The sequence below is a fragment of the Ahaetulla prasina genome, chromosome 6 (assembly GCF_028640845.1).
Source record: "Ahaetulla prasina isolate Xishuangbanna chromosome 6, ASM2864084v1, whole genome shotgun sequence".
Classification (NCBI taxonomy): Eukaryota; Metazoa; Chordata; class Lepidosauria; order Squamata; family Colubridae; genus Ahaetulla; species Ahaetulla prasina.
The window spans coordinates 66,722,890-66,743,480 of record NC_080544.1 but is presented as its reverse complement, the minus strand read 5'-3'; the positions used below and the strand labels follow the sequence as shown (position 1 = coordinate 66,743,480).

General features: G+C 35.9%; 1 protein-coding gene across 2 annotated transcripts in view; it reads right to left on the bottom strand.

Annotated features, from left to right (window-relative positions):
- TSPEAR (thrombospondin type laminin G domain and EAR repeats) overlaps positions 1–19,674 on the bottom strand; it is a 53,221-nt gene extending 33,547 nt beyond the window's left edge. The window contains exons 1-2 of one of the 2 annotated variants that reach the window (XM_058188124.1): positions 19,603–19,674; positions 10,893–10,967 (exon numbers count right to left, since the gene is read on the bottom strand). In XM_058188124.1, coding sequence (XP_058044107.1) covers positions 10,893–10,967; positions 19,603–19,624 — 97 coding nt within the window. In that variant the 5' untranslated portion in view covers positions 19,625–19,674. Of the gene's footprint in view, positions 1–10,892; positions 10,968–11,237; positions 11,351–19,602 lie in introns of those variants that run through there. The other variant, XM_058188125.1, reaches the window with a different exon arrangement.
- Between the last annotated feature and the right edge of the window lie 917 nt (positions 19,675–20,591).

Here is a 20,591-nt window from a genome sequence, read left to right as displayed (position 1 = left end):
TGAGGAATGACAGGAATTAAAATCCAACATATTTGCAGAGCACCAGGTTAGGAAAAGCTGATCTAAAATCAGAAAGATGATCATGTCCCCAACCAAAGGCACACTGGTCTCTTTCTATGTCATTGGGAATTCACTGTTCCTTCCTATTATATACTGTAGAGAGAAACCTGCAACCATAAACATATGAGAACTTTTTAATTAAAACACCAAATCTGGATGCAAGTGATCTTGTCACATGAGTTCATATATACCAGGATTTCTCAAACCTGGACGGATTACCAAAAATTGGGTATTTTTTTTTTCTTTGGCTAACGACAAACAAATCTATTGCCCAATCACAACAAGGCCATTAAAATAAGGACTTTCTGATAATCAGTTTGGGGTAAGGAAGGAAAAAGTTGGGAAAGCAGTGGTATATAAAATACCTCAGTAGAAATTTGTCTTCTGTTTTCTGCATTTATTAATTATTATTTTCAGATCTGCAGTTTTGATTTCTATAACAAATGGAAAGAAGACTTGTCTACAGCAAATTGGAACAACTCTCTGTTCTTTTGCATTTTGAAAATTGCATGTCATATTGATGGTTGGAATAAATGGGACTGATTGGACTGTATAAAAGCAGAGGTCAGGGACAAGTTGAAATGGAATCTATGATATGTATTATTTCCTGCCACTCCTTGTAGAATAGCTTGAAGGAAATCAGTTGTACAGATAGGGATTTAGTTGAATTCTATATTTTTATGCGAAGTGAATAGCTACGAAATGCTATGTGCTAAATATAAATGTGAATGCTAAGTGAACAACTAAGCCATGGTTCTTATTATCTGGAAGACTTGACCAGAAAGCTGCCACTATCCATTTTGTTTTGCAGTCAAACTGATTCACTTGGAAACTTGTTCTGTATCTCAAGGACTTTGAAGATAAGAAAACTAACTGCTATGGTTCTTACACAAATTTTCATACAAAAACTATGATTCTGCAGTGCAGGTTTAGTACCAGTTTTCATTCTTATAAAGGAAATTCATGTATTTGATTTTGATTTCATTTATCTCAGGGATTGTTCGAGCACACAATATAAAACAGCTTTATATGAATGAGGGCACTTTCCACATGTAAAATAACTTTTTCATATTTTTATAAATACAATTTTTACTTCTGGGAATGGTAATTTCTCTTAATCTCTCTAACTAGAAAGTTGTGGGAACTCTAGCCCCAAATCTATCTAAGACAAGAGACTGGAAAAGGTTGAAATAAATCATTTGAAATAGGTCTGTGCAAAGCATTCAAAAGCCTGTTAGCATGATGATTAGTATTATGCATTACTAAATAAAGTTATACATTAATTATGCATGCGCCCAGACTCAGGTTTCAAAGGACACCTTTACCATTTAAAAGAGAATATTTCAAGTGTTAAAGGAGTCGTGTCCTTTGGAACTGTAGACTATGTGTCTGGTGCATGCATAATTCCAGTACAAGTGGTGCCTGTGCATGCACAAACACATGTTAAGTTTCCTTTGAAACAATCATATAAACCAAGGGTGTCAAACTCAATTTCATTCAGGGCTGCATCAGGGTTGTGTTTGACCTTGGGGGGGGCATGGCCAAGATGGGCATGGTCAGCTTGATGTCATTCGTGTCAGCAGTGCCTGTGATGGTCTGAGCACTCTGCCAGTGAAAATGGGCTCCTGAGCTGTTTTCAGCTGCAACGGCCTCCTGCAACCCTCTACCAGTGAAAACGGAGCTTGGGAGTGCTGCCCATGGTCCTCCCGCGCTCTGTTTTCGCTGGCAGAGGCACCACAGGCTGGTCTTTCACTGTTTCCAGGGCAGCCCTGTGGGCCAGATCTAAGCACTCTGTCGTCCGGATCCGGCCCCCGGGCCCTGAGTTTGACACTCCTGATATAAACATTCCAAGGAACCAGCAGTTGTAACATATCCAGAAATATGCTAACACACTGTAAGAAGCACTGTTTTAATATAAATATAATGTCATCCTCAGAATAGCACCTAACTATATCCTCAAGATTATAGTGTTTAGTGCACTAGGAAAATGAAAGAACCTGTGCCCTCCCCATTTCACAACTTTCCTAGCCACGATCTTTCAAAACAAAGATAATTTGTGTTGAGTGTATTGAGAGAAGTATGGTCTAAATCCAAAACTTCTGAAGGGGAAAAACATAAACATTTAAATTAGTTAAATAAAATCATTTTGTGCTGGAAAATTAGTTTCATTGTTCTTGGTCCTGGGCAGTAAGTTCCTTCCTAACCAACCAAAGCATTCAGTTCTCCATGAAAACAATGACTGTGGTAGGTTATCTCAAAGACTTTGCCCACCACTGTTGTCTCTGGCTTTAAGACTGATTCCTTGGCAATGGAGGAGCAGCTCTTTCTCATAATGATGTAAAATAAAAGGCAAAGCAATATTCGTCAGTGTGCCTCCCATATTACAGAGACTTCCTTAATAATTGAAGCTAGCCAAGGATTATGCAGAATTTTATGAACTATTACAGAAGAACAGCTGAGATATTTGAAATAAAGTTTGGCAGCTTATACGTGAAAATTTTGGCTAGGAACCTCTTTCCCTTTTAACAGAGGATGCTCACTTCATACAGATCAAGGGAATGCTTGGGGCAGCATTTTCAAAAGTTCTCAACTTACAGAAGAGTCAAAACCTTTTTGCAAAGCAAATGAGATTGTGTCTCCAAAAGTGGCTTTCCTGAATACTAGATATGATAAAGTGAAAAGGGGGTAAAATTGCCTTGCAGCATACTTTTAAAAAACCTGTTCATGTATCATGTTCCATGTGTAAAAGCTTATATAATCTTTCTCATAACAGTCTCTAGCTCAACTCCTGATATGAATATGATTCAGAATACATTGTATTGTCAGTGTTTCATGGATTTTAATTCCCAGAATTTCCCAGGCAAGGCTGGCTGAGGAATTCTGAAAGTTGAAATCTATACATCTTTAAAACATTGAAGTTGAGACAGACTGCTGGACATGGGGCTTACCCAATAGGGTTTTTTATGCTAAAACAAGGGAACAGTAAGGAGGATCATTAGAAACCATACAGTATGGTATCCAACTAGTGCAGCCTTCTCCAAAACAGATACCTTGAGATGTGTCAGACCACAATTTGCATTACCCTCAGCCAGTTCCACCATAGCTAGGGAAGGAAGTCATAACCCAGCATATAAAATCATAAGATCACAAAATGGGAAAGATCATCAAGTCCAATCCTCTGCTCAGATTAAACCATCCCAATCCCCCATGTGAGACTACACATAAAAATATATTCTGAAGAGATACTCCTCATTTCCCCTTGCTAATTGGTTCTACTGGCAAAATACAGTACTTTTGCTAATATTTGGCCAAAATCTGTTTTCCTTAAGACTGTTAGTTGGTGGCTGGATGTTCAGTACTTTGGAACAATAGAAAGTAGGTCTTGACTTTCTTCTTGACAATGCCCTCTAAGTGTTTGCAAAGAGCTGTCATATCTCTTCTAAGATGTATTGTTTTCAAGGTTATCAAGTTCCCTTGGTCTCTCTACTGTACATAACACAGTTTCCAGATCTGATCATCAAGTTGTTCTTTTCTGCATTTATTCCAGTTTCTTGGTAACTTTCTTAAATGGTGGTGCCAAATCTGGTCCATTATTTGAGGTCATACCTGACTAGTACAGAATAATGTAGAATGATTATTTTCTTGATTTGCAAGCATGTTTCCCTCTATGAATTTAAAATTCATTTGTCATTTAGTTGATTTATATTCAGTCAGTGCTTAAGTACATTTGCAAAATCCTTTTCCTCTGGACTGTCACCAACCTTGAGAGCTCTCATTTAGCATTATGAATTAATTTCTAACTGAAGAACTTAACTTCTCCCCCTCTAAATTATATTCTTTTATTTTCAGTCCACTTCTCTAATTTTAGCTAATTCCTACAATTTTGTATCATCTGTGACTATTACAAGCATTACTGCTACATTCAGCCAAATCATTGATGAAAATATTGAAGAGTATCAGGCCAAGCACCTATAGAACCTCATTTCATACCTAATTTAAAAAGAAACTAGGCTACAAGTGAGTATTCTTTGAGTAACATTTTCAAGTTATCTATAAATTCACCTAATGAGTATGCCACATAGTATCTAAAGCTTGCTTGGAACTCATAATGTCCCGGTTTGTAGCCTGATATTTAACCACCACACCAATTAGGCTCTACTACCACATGCATAACCAGCTTGATAATCAATGATGATATTCTTGTGAGCTGCTATGTTGAAGTCAGGATATATATCAGGAGGACACCCATTTGGGAAAGGCTAAAATAGGAAGTTCCAGTCATGCTATCTCTCCTGTTATGTCAGTCTGTTCATAACTGTTATTTACTTCTGTTCTATGTTTTTTGTCTGTGTTTGAGCAACCAATACAAATTTATACTGCTTACTTTCCAACTTTTCATTTTTTTGATTAACCACAAATCAGTTCCTGAGTCCTTTGGGAGAACAGCGGTATAGAAATTAAAATAATAAATAAATAAATAAATAAATAAGTTCAAATATGTAATTTGCTTGTTTTGATTCAGCAATCACCTGTTGCTGATTTTTCTGTCCAAATGATGAAGATAGCACATAGTTCCATTCATCAGACACCAAGCTGGCAGGAATAGCCAACACTCCAGAAGATAGGCTCAAGTTACAGAAAGATCTTGACAGACTTCAACATTGGGCGCTATCTAACAAAATGAAATTCAATAGTGAAAAAAGTAAGCGTCTACATTTAGGCAAAAAAAACAAAATGCACAGGTACCATATATGTGGTACCTTGCTCAATAGTAGTACCTGTGAGAGGAATCTTGGAGTCCTAGTGGATAACCATTTAGATATGAGCCAGCAGTGTGCAGCAGCTGCTAAAAAAGCCAACACAGTTCTGGGCTGCATAAACAGAGGGATAGAATCAAGATCACGTAAAGTGTTAGTGCCACTTTATAATGCCTTGGTAAGGCCACACTTGGAATACTGCATTCAGTTTTGGTCGCCGCGATGTAAAAAAGATGCTGAGACTCTAGAAAGAATGCAGAGAAGAGCAACAAAGATGATTAGGGGACTGGAGGCTAAAACATATGAAGAACGGTTGCAGGAACTGGGTATGTCTAGTTTAATAAAAAGAAGGACTAGCAGTGTTCCAATATCTCAGGGGTTGCCACAAAGAAGAGGGAGTCAGGCTGTTCTCCAAAGCACTTGAGGGTAGAACAAGAAGCAATGGGTGGAAACTGATCAAGGAAAGAAGCAACTTAGAACTAAGGAGAAATTTCCTGACAGTTAGAACAATTAATCAGTGGAACGACTTGCCTGCAGAAGTTGTGAATGCTCCAACACTGGAAATTTTTAAGAAAATGTTGCATAACCATCTGACTGAGATGGTGTAGGGTTTCCTGCCTGGGGAGGGGGTTGGACTAGAAGGCCTCCAAGGTCCCTTCCAACTCTGTTGTTATATTATATTATATTATATTATATTAATTGTAAGATTCTTTATTCTTACTAAGATATATTTCCATTGTTGCTTCTTTGTCTGCCTTCAACTCACAGCCATAAGTGAAGTAACACAGAAATTCTGCATTATGCATTTTAAGAGAGTAATGTTTTAGTTCTCTCTCTTCCTTAATCTATTATCATATTTTGGATTATGTTTATCCACCTTTTTTTTTAGCAAATCACAAATTCATTAACATTAAAACTAAAGACACTTGGATTCTAAAATATATGGATTCCCATATGAATAGAATAGAATTCTTTATTAGCCAAGTGTAATTGGACACACAAGGAATTTGTCTGGTGCATACGCTCTCGGTGTACATAAAAGAAAAAATACATTTGTCAAGAATCATAAGGTACAACTCTTAATGATAGTCATAGGGAACAAATAAGCAATCAAATTATATTAGGAAACAGTCAATATAAATCTTAAGGATACCAGCAACAAGGTTACAGTCATACAGTCATAAGTGGAAGGAGATGGGTGATAGGAACGATGAGTAGATTAATAGCGATGCAGACTTAGTAACTAGTTCGACAGTATCAAGGGAATTATTTGTTTAGCAGAGTGATGGCGTTCGGGAAAAAACTGTTCTTGTGTCTAGTTGTTCTGGTGTGCAGTGCTCTATAGCCTATATTTTGGGGGTAGGAGTTGAAACAGTTTATGTCCAGGATGCGAGGGGCCTGTAAATATTTTCACAGCTCTCTTTTTGACTCGTGTAGTATACAGGTCCTCAATGGAAGGCAGGTTGGTAGTAATTGTTTTTTCTGCAGTTCTGCAGTGTATCAACTGTATGAAAAATGTATGCAAAAAGCACATAAGCAAAGCAGAGGATGTGCTAATCACATCACTTATGTAAGCATTCAGGAAACATTAAATTACATTTGTGTAAACAAAGCTGTTTCATTTTAATCTCACTTGTCTACCGATACACAACCAATCATTGCAGTCAGCATCTGTAGAGAGATAGTGATTGAGGCATTCAATTGGTGTGTTAAAGGAATTCTGCAGAATGTTAGGGAGAATCAGCATTTCATACTGTTAATAACACAATATATCAAGTTGACAGCCAGCTACTAAGTAGCTGATAAGGTTTTACAAGATAGAGGCAATACTGCAGAAACATTATTCCTTTAATAAGGATTCAGCGCTGCTCCCAGATGTAGACAAACTGGTTCATTTCTCCTGCTAAGTATTTTTAATTCTTTAAAATTAAGCTTCTGAACATATTAGTAAACCATAGGAAGTTGTTGTTGGAATACTGTTGGAATACTGAACAGACCATGACTTCAGGAATGTTATTCAAAGCATGAGTTAAGTGTGCACACTTTCTATATAATCATGATTAATAATATTGTTACTTACTGTAACAATTTCTATACTGGAGAGGATTCAATTATATTTTCTCAAAGGAACTATTTTGTTGTAAAATATTGAATTTATTTTATGAATAATTAAAAGCATTGATTTTTGCCCACAGATCTTTCATATATTTCCTCCATATTTTGCAGACTATAATTGGCTGTATGTCAAAAGTTCTTGCGAAGTATTAATGACATCAAAAGAGACCAGAAACACAACACATTGAGGCTTGCCTATTTATGTCCTGCATTAATTTCTTCTTCTTTAGGAAGTCAAGAAAATCAAGAACAAAAATATGTATAAGTTAAAAAAATGGATATTTTTGTGCCATAAATTGTAGCTAATTGTTCTGTAAAAGAGCGGAACTGAGAAGTTCTAATAAGAAGTATATATGAGATGACATTATCAGTTCAATATTGTTTAATAATATAAGCCTGGTTGCAGATTTAGCTTCATCAAGCTAAAATGAAGTCAAGTTAAATTGATATCACATTGTATTAAGTGGATATACCATAATATAAAGTAAAGAATAGAACAGAATAGAATAACAAGAGTTGGAAGGAACCTTGGAGGTCTTCTAGTCCAACCCCCTGCTTAGGCAGGAAACCCTACACCACTTCAGACAAATGGTTATCCAACATCTACTTAAAACTTCCAGTGTTGTTTATAAATAAATAAAGTTTAACCCTAATCTATATTTCTATTACACTCATGGATTTATTTATTTATTTATTTATGCATTATCATGTCCTGCATGTTTAATATTTCACCTTTGATTTGATACCTTCACACAGAGGATACAGATCTAAATAAACCTGATAACTTATTCTTCATCTTAAAAATGGGGATAGCACAAATCATAAAGTATTTCATGGTTATTTCATAACCTTCCAGTTTATGAAATACAGCATCAGATTGATTGGTAAGAGAGAAAATACTGATGATCACTCAGGATATGCTCAAGTCTAAATTAGAACCCTAAAGAAGTCTGAAATTACCACCACACAAAATCCATTCATAGGAAGGGGTAAAATATGAAATTAGTATACTGATGTATTATTGTGCTTTAGTGTTACACACTAAAATTTATGTTTGCATTAGAGAAAAGATTCCCGGCTTAAAAGATCATCTTTATGATATGGAGATTCTTTCTTTCACCTTTTCCCTGGATGCATTTTAAATAACTGGAGATTTCAACTGTCGCCATGACATAGTTTATAGTGACTATGACTTCAAAAAATAAACATCCAGGAGTGATAAGCAGACTATTATTTGAAACATTTAGGAGAAGATCTAGCAAAAGGGTGAAATTAAGCTAAGGCTGCCTATCTCTGAAGATTGCTCCAACATTACAATATAAAAGTATAAATCATGTTTTGATGTAACAATGAAATACAATACTGTCCTATTGTTTCCTTTCATTATATCCAATTAATATAGTTATTACATACTTATGCTTATATATATGCTTATATAATGTATAGTTATTTCATGCTTATGCTTATATGTACTGTGTGAAAAAATAAATAAATAAAAATAAAACAATACGACCAGTGGTGGGATTCAAGTAATTTAAAAACCGGTTCTCTGCCCTAATGAATTCTTCCAACAACCAGTGTGCCAAACTGCAAAGAAAGTTAACAACCGGTTCTCCCGAAGTGGTGTGAACTGGCTGAATCCCACCAATGAATACGACTTGTCTATATATCTTAGAGTAAGCGTTTCAGATACGGAGGATTCTTGCTTGTTAAAGGCTTTATTATAGGAATAATATAAAGTTTACTGAATAATGTAATTTGGCTTTTTACACTGTTTTGCTTTTCTTTATCTTGGGTCAGCTGTAAGGTGACTGACTGAACATGGGATTCTGTTACATGAATCATAAAATTTAGAGAAGCAAAATGACATTTGTCCAAAATCATAGACAGAGTAAAAAAAATCAGTTGTTATTCATTACTGGAATTTTGGTCCATTTTTAGTTTGAAGCACAAGAAAAATGCTTTTCATAATTCAATTGAATTTCAAGAGCAATTGAATCTATTCTTATTTCTGTGATATGAATTAGATAACTGTTACTGGTTATCCAAACTGATTCTGAGGATTTCATTTTTTTACTGTGAAGACATCAAAAGCAATTGTTCAAAACTGTTTACAGACCAGTGTGAGAAGTTGGGTAAAATTCAAGAGAAATGCAGGATGGGCTTTAGAAGTGAATTTACATAGGGGAGCTGTGCTATGGTAGCAAAAAAATTTAACAGCACCTTTGTAGCACCTTTTCCAACTAACATTTTTTTTATTAAAAGACATAGATTTTTGAGCTATACCTCACCAAATCTTATGCCTTTTAATAACATTTGTCAATTAGGCAAGATGCCCCCAGATACTTGAAAAGGAGTAAGTATTCAAGTTTTTATTCAAGTTATTTATGTAATTAGAGTTGAATTCAAATCCTAGACTATGAATTCTGCATTCTTGTTCGCAACTGCAAAAAGCTGTAATGGTGTTTTTAACTTGGATTAATAACTCCAAATCAGCAGAAACAAAGAAAACTGAGCTTCTAAATTAAGATTACTTTCTATGCAATAAAATTGCTTTACAGATGTTTTATATTTTAGAAATTAAAGTAAATTTCTCCTCCAGATATTAATGTGTAATAATATTTTTAAATCTCTTTAGGTTTTTAGCTGTGTGCTTAAAAATTGTACAGCTGTCCTTCCCCATCTATTCAGAAAGTAAATGTTCATATTCCTCATTTATAATAACAGTTATGTGCTATGTATTAATATCTAATACGATGTACCTTCTATGCAGGAATTTTGTAACATGTGAACTAACAATGCCTCCAAAAAAGTAGATTTAATATCTGAATTGCAAGCAAAATCTCAGAAGAAATTATTTTAAAAAGAGAAGGAAAAAAGATTAAAATACCAGCAGGAAGAGAACCTTAAACAAATGCCAAGTATGAAATTATTAATGCAATAAAATTGCCCAACGTCTTTTAACAAATTACTTCCATTAGAGGTGAGAACTATGGGGGTCTTCTTTGCATATGCAATTAATTACATATTAATTGATATAATACATGCTTCTATAGAATGAGATTCTACAAGGAAAAGAAAGGAAAGCTTAGTTTAGTATTGCTGTTATCAGTATGGCTGAAAACAGGATAAACTTCAATAGCCACATGGATGAATAGATTCAAGCTTTTATACTTCCAGTAACCTAGATTTGAAAATAAAGCTGCTTGGACAAAAAATAGAAAGGGGGAGCATTTTTTTTTTCTTTGAAAATAACTAAGAAGGTTTTCCACCAATGGCATTTCTGTTTGTTTATTAAGATTATAGACCTAAACACAGTACAAGGATAGTCTTATTGAATTCAGCAAGGGTTATTTCTAAGTCAACATTCAACACTGGGCATTTATTGCACTATAACTTTTCTTGAACTGAAGTTGCTGATTAAGATGAATAGCTCTAGAGACAGAAGATTCATCAAAAGAACTCTCAATAGTTATTAGATAACACCACCAAACATAAAGATCAGCTAACATCTGACTCAGCCAATCCAGTGGTAGCATTTCCTCCTACTCAATAAGAATCTCTTTATCTTGTTCACCTCAAATAAAATCTGACCTTGAAGAATTCCGGACTGCAATGATTTATGAATTATGCATGAATTGTGCATGTGATTTCTCTGCTGTCCCAACTAAACTCAACACAGCAAGGCAAATCGCTTCACTTCTATCTGCCCTTTAACCAACCAGTCACCAAACCAGGAGACATACCTATAATGCCTACATCCTCCTACTTTCCTAGATAAAGAGATCAAAGCTTATAGATTAGACATATATGGAATTGCTACATTTGTATATAGGGAGCTTTACAACCTCATCTTTTATTTAGCTTTAGAAAGCAACTATTTTTAGAGAATAACAGACCGTAGCCATTCCTTCCACTTCTTTTGCAAAGGAGGATATGTATTGATGTTCCAGCTCTTACCTGTGCAATGCTCCCATGACTTTCCTCCTCTGGCCAAGGATGGCTCAATCCGGAAGTGCAGCAGCACAGTCCAAACTAGTAGCAAAGCAGACATTAGGGAACTTTGTCAGCAGGCCCATGCAGAGGTACCTTCCTGGTCATCATTTAGCCTCCCCATCCTAAACCTCTCTCTGGCCTGGAAATTTTGCAAACACAATTTGAGGATGCCACATGGCCGAGATCTAAGACTCCACAGAAGGGGTTATTCTTTTTGCCAGTCCACCTGAAATAGTCCCACCCACCAGTTTTACTCAGACCAATAAATTTTGGCCAAGCTAGCCACTGCTAGGTTAAAGATATTAAGACCTCCATGATGAAGGGAGAAAGCCTCAGATGTGAATGATCCTCAGCTGGCTGATGTCTAACTGCTAAAATGCCCCATCCTGAAAGAACAGAGACCTCCCACCGACCACAAAGTCAGCCACAGCAGGAGGCTGCAGTTAAAGACATTTAAATATAAAAAGAAAAAACAAGTCTGAAAAAAGAGGAGGAGGTGGAGTTTACTGCCTTGGGGAACTTTTCATCTTTGCCCAGCCCTCGTAAGGCTGGCTTTTAATGCTGAAGCAGAGGAATTTCCCTCACCAAGAGAGCCACTGCTGAGGGAAGGCAGGCAAAATAAAGGAGGTGTGTAGCTCTCTGCACACCTGAATGCATCATCTGCTGTAATGCTGTGAGCCCAGATTGAGACAGAGTGTGTGCTTTGGGTGGGGGAAAGGTTTGTGCACACATGGCTTGTTTACCAAGGCTTATAATTATCTCTCCCCTAAAACACAGCCTTGTTTTGCAAAATTAAAAAATAAGAATTTAAGAACAACTGGACCCTAGTTCATAGCAGCAATATTGTTGCAGTTACAGGAATTTAGTGCCTTTCTAAACACTAACATTTTTTAATCTGGAACCTGTGACTAGAAAACAAAGGAAAAAGGTTTCAGCAGAAAAAGAGTCATTTAATCTGAAGTCAGTCAAGCAGTAAACTTCCATTCAACAAGGAGGTTCCTGTGTGTGCTGAGTATCCCACCAGGTTGCCAGCAATGGGAGCTTCATGGAAAAGCAGCTATTGTAGAAAACATCAGGCTTGAGAAACTATTAGAGTCATATACTACAAATTACAGTAACATATTGTAGAAAGTTAGCACCTACTCTTCTCCTAGAAGAATGAACTATTCTAGGAAATATTAAAAAGGCAGAATATTTTCCCTAAAAGAGAAATAAAAATCTTAAAGGAAACAGAAACAAAAGTCCCCAGCTCCCTGCCCCGAGCAGATATTTTGGTGCCAATTTATCCACAAAGCAAAAGACTGGGCCAGTCCATCTACAAAAGAAAAGACATCAGCTCCAGGATGATGGGATTATCCTTCAGGACAAAGTCAATCAGCCACAATAGGAAATTGCCCTTCATTGCATCACCCAGCAAGATTCAACCAAGCCTGGGACACAGACAGCCTACAAAATTAGCTAAGACCCCAGCCCCCTGGGATCTGATAGCCAATAGAATATTTGCCCTTGCCACAGGAACAGGAAGTTCCATTCAAAGCCCAAGAGAGGGTATAAATCTCTCTCTCTCTCTACTTCATGTGCAGCTACCCTGGGCTTCAAACCCATGGAGTCCTGTTCACCATTAAATCATCCTTCCAAGCAGTCTCCATGTTTCCAGTGTCTTTCTCCCCACTTGGAATTGAACTCAGATGGACATTTCTTCCAACAATATAATAAAATATATGAATATTATATATTCATAATAAATATTATATATTCATAATATTCCTATATTATCTTATAATAATATATCACATGAATAATATTCTCAAATTAAAGTGAAAATATTGGAAATTATGGGGTTAATTTGATTGTTGGAATTCCCATAAAAGGTTCCTGGTATGAGCTTACTTCAATGAGCAATCTTTAAAAAAAAAATTAAATACAGAAACTTTAACAAAATGTTAGCTCATTAACGCACTATAATATACAGTGATATACAGTGGTTATTGTGGCCAGCACAAAATGAGCTTGAGGTTTTTTTAAGGAGGAACACTTTAACATGAGTGTTAAGAGTCTTTCTATAAAATCAAACTATAGATGCAAGACTATAAGAATGATTGTACACCATATATTTATATGTTAAAAAATATGGAGATTGTCATTCAGTATTTGAAGGACAGAGCCATAATTCAAGGACTGAACAAGTATTCTGCATATTTTTTAATCTGGCCTATGTGTCTCCAATGCAGCACTGTGTGTCCAAGTGTGAAAAGATTGTAACTGTTAAATCTCTAACTGTTGTGCAACAGGATTCCAGGAATGAGCTGGTGGAGAAGGGATGGCTGGTCACATTTCATTCATCAGAACACACTAGAGGCCACAAAAAGTGAAATACAACTTTCTCTCTGTGCTTATTGTTCTCCACCTAAATTCTCTTTTCCCATCTGGTGAAATCAGCAAGATATATGTCAAAATCCACATCTTTATACACCCCTGAACTTTCTATGAAATATACTGTAATAACTCTACTAGGAGTCACAGGCAAATCTGCAAACAACTATCAGCGAATGGTTAATAACATAAATGTAAGTTAATAACACTAAGGACATTCAAAGTGAGCTAGAACGAATCCTCTTTAGTTGTAATTCCTGCAACAGGCTGCAAACTGTTCAAGTTTGGTTTGAATTTTATAGCTATGAGACATTTTGATTGCTCCCCTTGGGAGAGGCAGCTGTATTAATCAGTTCAGGGGAGACTTTTGCTATGCATTGAAACTTGTAACTGGAAAGAAAATCCGAGGCAACAGAAAAATGAGAAACTAAATCATTTTTTCTTTGATTGCTATTGCATACATGTTTTCAAGGATCAAGGATTTTCCTTTAATTTGTGTAAGAATATATTGTTGAATAAACTTATAAGAGCAATTTATAAGAGCAACAAGGATATAGTATTGTAATTCCATAACCTCCAGAGTAGTTTTGGAAATATAAATATCATTATGGTAATAAAAACAATGAGAGGTGGGTAAAAGCTCCAAATTATTATCTGGAATCAAGCCAGATTCTCAGATTAATTGACATATATCTTCTGGGCAAGGGAAAATTCCACATCAGGTACAAGCTATTATATGCTGTAGTTGCCAATGCTGCTATGATTTTTCCCAGTACAAAGACAGCCTTTTTTTTCAAGATTTGCAATTCACATGATGTAATATATATATATCTCCAACCCAGACAAGAATCTGGATGGTGTGGTACTACTTAAGCTTGATAAATATTAGAAATACGAGGGTAGAAGGACATTGTGGCATTTATTAAATAAAAAAATATAACTTTTTCTGGTAAACAAAATTAGAATACCTTGCAGTTACTGGACCTATAGATTACATAATATCATACTTCCCAATTTCTCTAAAATTTTGAGACAACCATTGAAGTTCATAAAGGAATAATGAAAAATATAAGATATACTGAGAACCAAGCACTTTGTGCCTTTTTTCAGCTGTAGGTGATGTGCCAATTTCTTCTACCTGATGGTCTGATTGATGTTACCAACATATTTAATTGCCTTACTGCTACTGTTTTGAGCAATGTGGGTTTTTAAAATATATTTTTTATTGGATGTTAGAGAAATTATATAAACAGGGAATGAAAAAGAACAAAAGAAAGGAGAAAAAAGCAAAAATAGTAATGTGTTTTAATGTGCATGTTTTAATTTTGTGCCTTTGGCAAAAATAATTACATTTCTTTATACATTATGCATACCTAAAGCTGTACATATGTATGATATTTAATTTTAACTTAAATATTATTATCTTTAACTTTTTAAACATGATGCTGATGTAATATAAAATGAGGATCAGAGGAAATTTGATAACTAATGCTTCTCAAATAAATCACTGGAAAGAGGCAATAGGATTCATTAATAGATCATAATTTAAAAGGTTTGTACATTCTGCAGCACAGTCTCAGAACGATATCAAATTCACACAAATATTCCAAATCAGAACAAAAACATAACAAAAAAATAAAAAAACTTATAACATATTGTAAATTGAAGCCTACATATTTTAAATTTGTCAGGTTAAAAGACATCCCTCTTAAAATACACTTTCCTTATACTTTTCTTTTTTAAAATACAAACCTTTCTTCTGGATACATCTTCAGTTTTCCTGAAGCATTTGTAAATTTGTCCAAACTGTTGTCTAGTAAACACACTTTTTAAATTGTATATTAAATTAAAAAATCAAGAAAAATGGATTTTAATCTGTAAATTTGCTCTGGTTCTCCTGTATATTTGGAAGATATGCTTATGGTTCATAGGATAGACATTCAGATGGACTCAATTTATTAGATATTCCTAATACTCACAAAAGAATAGTTACTACATTATGCTGAATATCTTCACCAGGATTACACCACTCATGAAGAACAGAATTATTCCCTACATTTTTACTTAGGTTTGACGCTATTTTTGATCACACTCCTAAAGTTAATCCTCATCATGTATGGCACAAACCACAGAAGAACTATATAAGAACTAATGTCAGGATGTAGGGTTTTTTTTGTTTTTGTTTTGTTTTGTTTTTTTTTAATATGTGAAGGAGGCAGAACAGTTAGAAAAACCATTCTCCAATGTTATTTTGCTTGGACTCTCACCACAAAAACGGGAGTGGGGTGGGGAAGGAGAAAGTTAAACACAGCCGGGGTATCAAAGGGTTAAGAAATAAGAATTGTTATCAGAGAAGAACCTGGCACAGACTTCTCTTTTAGAGACTACGTTTGGTTCACATCAAACAGAATGCACCTTTGTTCCTAATGGGGTTGTGCGTCAATAAACAGAGGCCTCTGCTTACAAAAAGGAGAAGATAAATAGGCTGGGGAGGCTGTGTGTGAGATTATGAAGAGGAGCAAGCCCTTGATCGTGCTCTGAGCTCTGGCAGGTTTTTCTTTCTTTTTTCCCTTTCTCTTTTCACTGTAATTATATCCCTTCGTCAGTGAGTATACAACCTCAGCTTCCCCCCACTTTTTAAGCCTTTGAAGTATGTTCTTTCAACAATTATGCAGAGGATACTCAAACTCTTTTTTTCTTTCCTCTTAATTGTAATGTGTTTGGCAGAAAGGGAAAAAGGGATTTCATCCAGGATTCCTGCCCCAAGTTACAATTAGTCTTTCCCCTTTACCCCTTCATTGCTAGGACTTGTTATTCTGTTTGGATGCAATTACTGGGCAGTGTTTTAAGAAGCATACTAGTAGTAATTTCAGGACTAACAGTGCTTGCAAATGGGAAACCCCTGTTATTACTCTTGTCATTGCACGTCTGCTGCAAATTACTCATAAATGTACAATATCTATTTATTTAGATAATCTATACAGGCAGTGGTGGGATTCAAATAATTTAACAACCGGTTCTCTACCCTAATGATTTCTTCCCACAACCAGTTCACCAAACTGCTCAGAAAATTAGCAACCGGTTCTCCCGAAGTGGTGCGAACTGGCTGAATCCCACCACTGTATACAGGTAATCCTAGATGTATGACCACAATTGAGCCTGAAATTTTCATTGCTAAGCAAAGCAGATGTTAAATGACTTTTGCTACATTTTACTACCTTTTTGCTGTTGTTATTAAGTGAATCCCTACAATTGTTAAATGAATCTGGCTTTGCTTATTGATTTTGCACACCAGAAGCCAGCTGGGAAGGTTAAAAACTGATGATAATATGAGCCCAGGACAGTTCAACTGTCATAAATATATGCCAATTGCCAAGCACCCAAATTTGGTCATGTGACTGTGGGGATACCACAGTGATCATAAGCATGAAAACCAGTTATAAGTCACTTTTTTCAGTGCCAATGTAACTTCACAGTCACCAAACAAATGGCTGCAAATCAAGGAACACTTGTACACGTATTCCTCAATTTATGACTGATTGCTTAGTGAACATTTGAAGTTACAGCAGATCCTCTAAAAATTACTTACAATCTGGTTCAAAAGTTCTGATGGTCACATGAATGCATTTTGGGCACTTGGCAAACAACCTGCATTTGAGCCATTTGCAGAGCCTTTCCTAATGTGACTGTGATTTAAAACATTTGTGCCAAAAACTGGCATTTCAGCAAAAATGCCCAATAACAGACAATGGATTCACTTAACAACCATAACATTTGCTTAATGATATCATATTTGTTTAATTACTGCTTCAAAATGGTTGTAAAATAGGATCAATCATATGTGACCTCCTTTATGACCAGAGACATAAGTCAAAGACTGCTTGCCAACCAATCTTACTAAAGTAACTGTAAAAAATCCAAAATGGAGAATAAATTTCTATACAAGGAAATAGCTCTCTTTTTCAAAGGATATTTTAAAAGAATTAAAATATCAGTATATTGCTTTATATAAATGCTCCATACAAGTTAAACTAGATTCTTGATGATTATATGAATGCCAAAACAAACAGCAACGAAGCTATTGAAGTACTGTCCCGGTGTCTAGAAGCCGTACGGGTCTGGATGGGGGGAAACAGGCTCAAGCTTAATCCCTCCAAGTCGGAGTGGCTGTGGATGCCGGCACACCGGTACAGTCAGCTGCAGCCGACTGTAAAGGAACTCATGCTCCTTTAAGGCACTCCATGGCTTAGGACCGGGATACCTACGGGACCGTCTACTGCCATCTTGTACCTCCCATCGACCTATGCGTTCTTACAGAGAGGGACTCCTTAGGGTGCCGTCAGCCAAGCAATGTCGAATGGCGGCCCCCAGGGGAAGGGCCTTCTCTGTGGGGGCTCCTACCCTGTGGAACGAACTTCCCCCTGGACTTCGACAACTACCTGACCTTCGGACCTTTCGCCGCGAACTTAAGACTTATCTATTCCGTCTCGCAGGACTGGCTTGAATTTTAATTTTTTAGTTGATTTTATGGGTTTTAATTTTTATTAATTTTATAGGGTTTGATTGTTTTTTAAAATTGGGCCAAATTTAATAAGTTTTTTAATGTCTGTTTTTAGTATTGTATGTGTTTTCATTGTATTTTATTTTGGCTGTAAACCACCCTGAGTCCTTTGGGAGAAGGGGGGTATACAAATTAAAATATTATTATTATTATTATTAAGTAACATGAAAGGGAGGGAAGGAGGGGGAGGGAGGGAGGAAGAGAGGTAGTGGTAGAAGGAAACAGTGTGAACCCAAATCATCTCTCTGGCTTCTGTATCAAGGAGAGGATTAGAATTTGTGGTCTCCTGGTTTCTAATCTAGCATCATGATCACTATGCAAACTGGCTCCGTTTCAAATCTGATCCTGCTTAACCTTTAGGGTTCAGTCTAGGTAAGCTAAGTACTGCCAACTGCAGTGACTTGAATTCGTTTTGATGCTGATGGCTACCTGAACATTTGTCTGTGGGATTTTCTGCAACAACTCAAAACCAATTTGCCATTGCTTTCTTCCGTGATGCTTGTTCAATTTTTCAGCTAAACTAGGATTTATCCCTTCAAACCAGTATCCAAATATGCCTTTTTGCCAACTTTTATCCAGCTACAGTCAACTACTTTCAGAGGTTAATTATAAACAGAGTTCTCTAAGCTGAGAATCATAAAGTGATTTAGAAACAATAAATAAGATAGATGTTCTGGAATCTGGATGTATCTGTCAAAAACTCAGAAAGACATAAATTAACAAAATGTGAACATTAAAATAGTCCAAATAGCTTTGTTTATGAGAAAGTCTTTAGTGGGTATAACCAGCCCTGTTTGTGCTCCCACATCACCAAAATGTGTCATCAAAATAACATTTTTCACCTTTATTGTTCTATTTTTAAAACAATTACATTTAAATAACAGCATTAAACATCCGATAAATTTAATGTATGAATTGATAATAACCTTCCAACCCTACATGCTCATCTTAGCAAAAGAAGCAGATATATCCTAATATAGTTATAGTCATTTAGGCATATAGAGGGGAGGTATTGTTGTTACTCTTTGTAGTTATCGAAGAGTGGAAAGTTGCCCAATCCTATTTTAAAACAAATCAGTGAAATCTGCAAGGAAAGTAAGAACAATTCAAGTGTGTAGTAAGGAATTAGGGATGAGTTCTGACAAAACTTTCTGATTAGATCGATGCTTTGAGTTGGGTGAAAAAAAGATACTCTGTGTGTATGTGCAAGTGAGACAGAGAGAAAGAGAGGGATGTAAGTGACTTAGCCTTTTTTTAGTAGTCTGTAGTAGAGATTCTCAATCATCCAGGTCATGGCTGTCCCAAAGGTGCTTTTTCAGCAGGCAAAGAAAAAACAAGAAAGTCCATTTGCCTTCTGAAAAAGCACCTTTGGGACTTTTTTAGTAGTGTTTGATTTCAAACAAAACTAAACTCTTTATTTATATATATATTAATTAAAACGGCCAAAATGAAAATAACACTATGAGAATTATATAAAAATACCCAGCCCAGCCCATTATTTCTACTCAACAGTAAGCAAAATTGAAAGAATTATAACTTCCTTCCCAATAAATATCCAGACAATTGTGGTGTTAAATGGATGCATGCTTATGAAAAAATAACTACAGAACAAGGGTAATAAAGTGAGTGTATCTTGTGAATGTTACATGGGAGAAAGTCATCTTAAAATGATTGCATCTATGCTTACAGAAAATACAAATAATAGAATAGAGTAACAGCCGCAGCAAAAGAATAAATTACCATAATCGTCAGGCACTTTCATTTCAAACTTTCTCAGCAGTGGGATCCAAAGCTATGCTTTCCTGCAGCCTTTGCAAAGATAGCCTATACATTTTGTCTTATGGTGATTATGTTGCCTCTTTCTCCCTTCTTTAAATATGCCCAGAATTTATGACACATATTCATATGTTCAACACATTTTAAAAACTGAAATTAGAAAGATGTCATGGCAAATGTATTGAAAACAGGAGTAGAAGCTTGGTTGCAAGCATTAAATGCCATTCTCATCGCTGTTCTGATGAAAGCCATCAGTGAAGGAGCCTTTGACATTTACCAGGACCCTGATTTAATGAAAAAGGGATGTGGGGGGGAAAGATGGAATAACTTACCCTGAAAAATACATGATTTGAGGGAAATGGAGGCCTTACGCACATACAACCAGGGTTGCTCAATCCAATAAAACCATAAATCAGCATTAATTTTTGCCACATGGATTGAGATTGGTTATGTTTTAATTATCCTTTTATATGTTTGCATTTGACATACAGTCTTAAGGAAGAAATGTTATATGAGGCAAGTTCATATAATTCCTTTGTGATGTGGGACTATTGCAAAGTATTTCCCATTGCAACAATCCTAACAAATGAATATTTCCATCAGATTGATTTCTCTCATACTAGTCTGAATCCCGCTGCAGATTGGCTTTCAGGTCTGTACAGCAGAGCTGCTCCCAAGATATAGTGTTTGGAACAAGCAGGAAAATGCTATGATGTTTTATTTTTGCTTTCCTGAGTCAGTGGCTGGGATCAACAAGCTGTGCTCAGCCAGGGTTAGGCAATCTGGGGTTTTTAATCTTAATTTCAAAAGTCCATGCCTCAGAGGAAAGCTACCTTGTCTGTTTCCTGCAGTCTTCTGTTTGAAGAGAAAGAGAACATAAGGATCCTATTCTAGATTCAGTACTAAATTATCATGGGTTGGTTGCTGAGGCCAGAAGAAGTTATTAAAAGGTA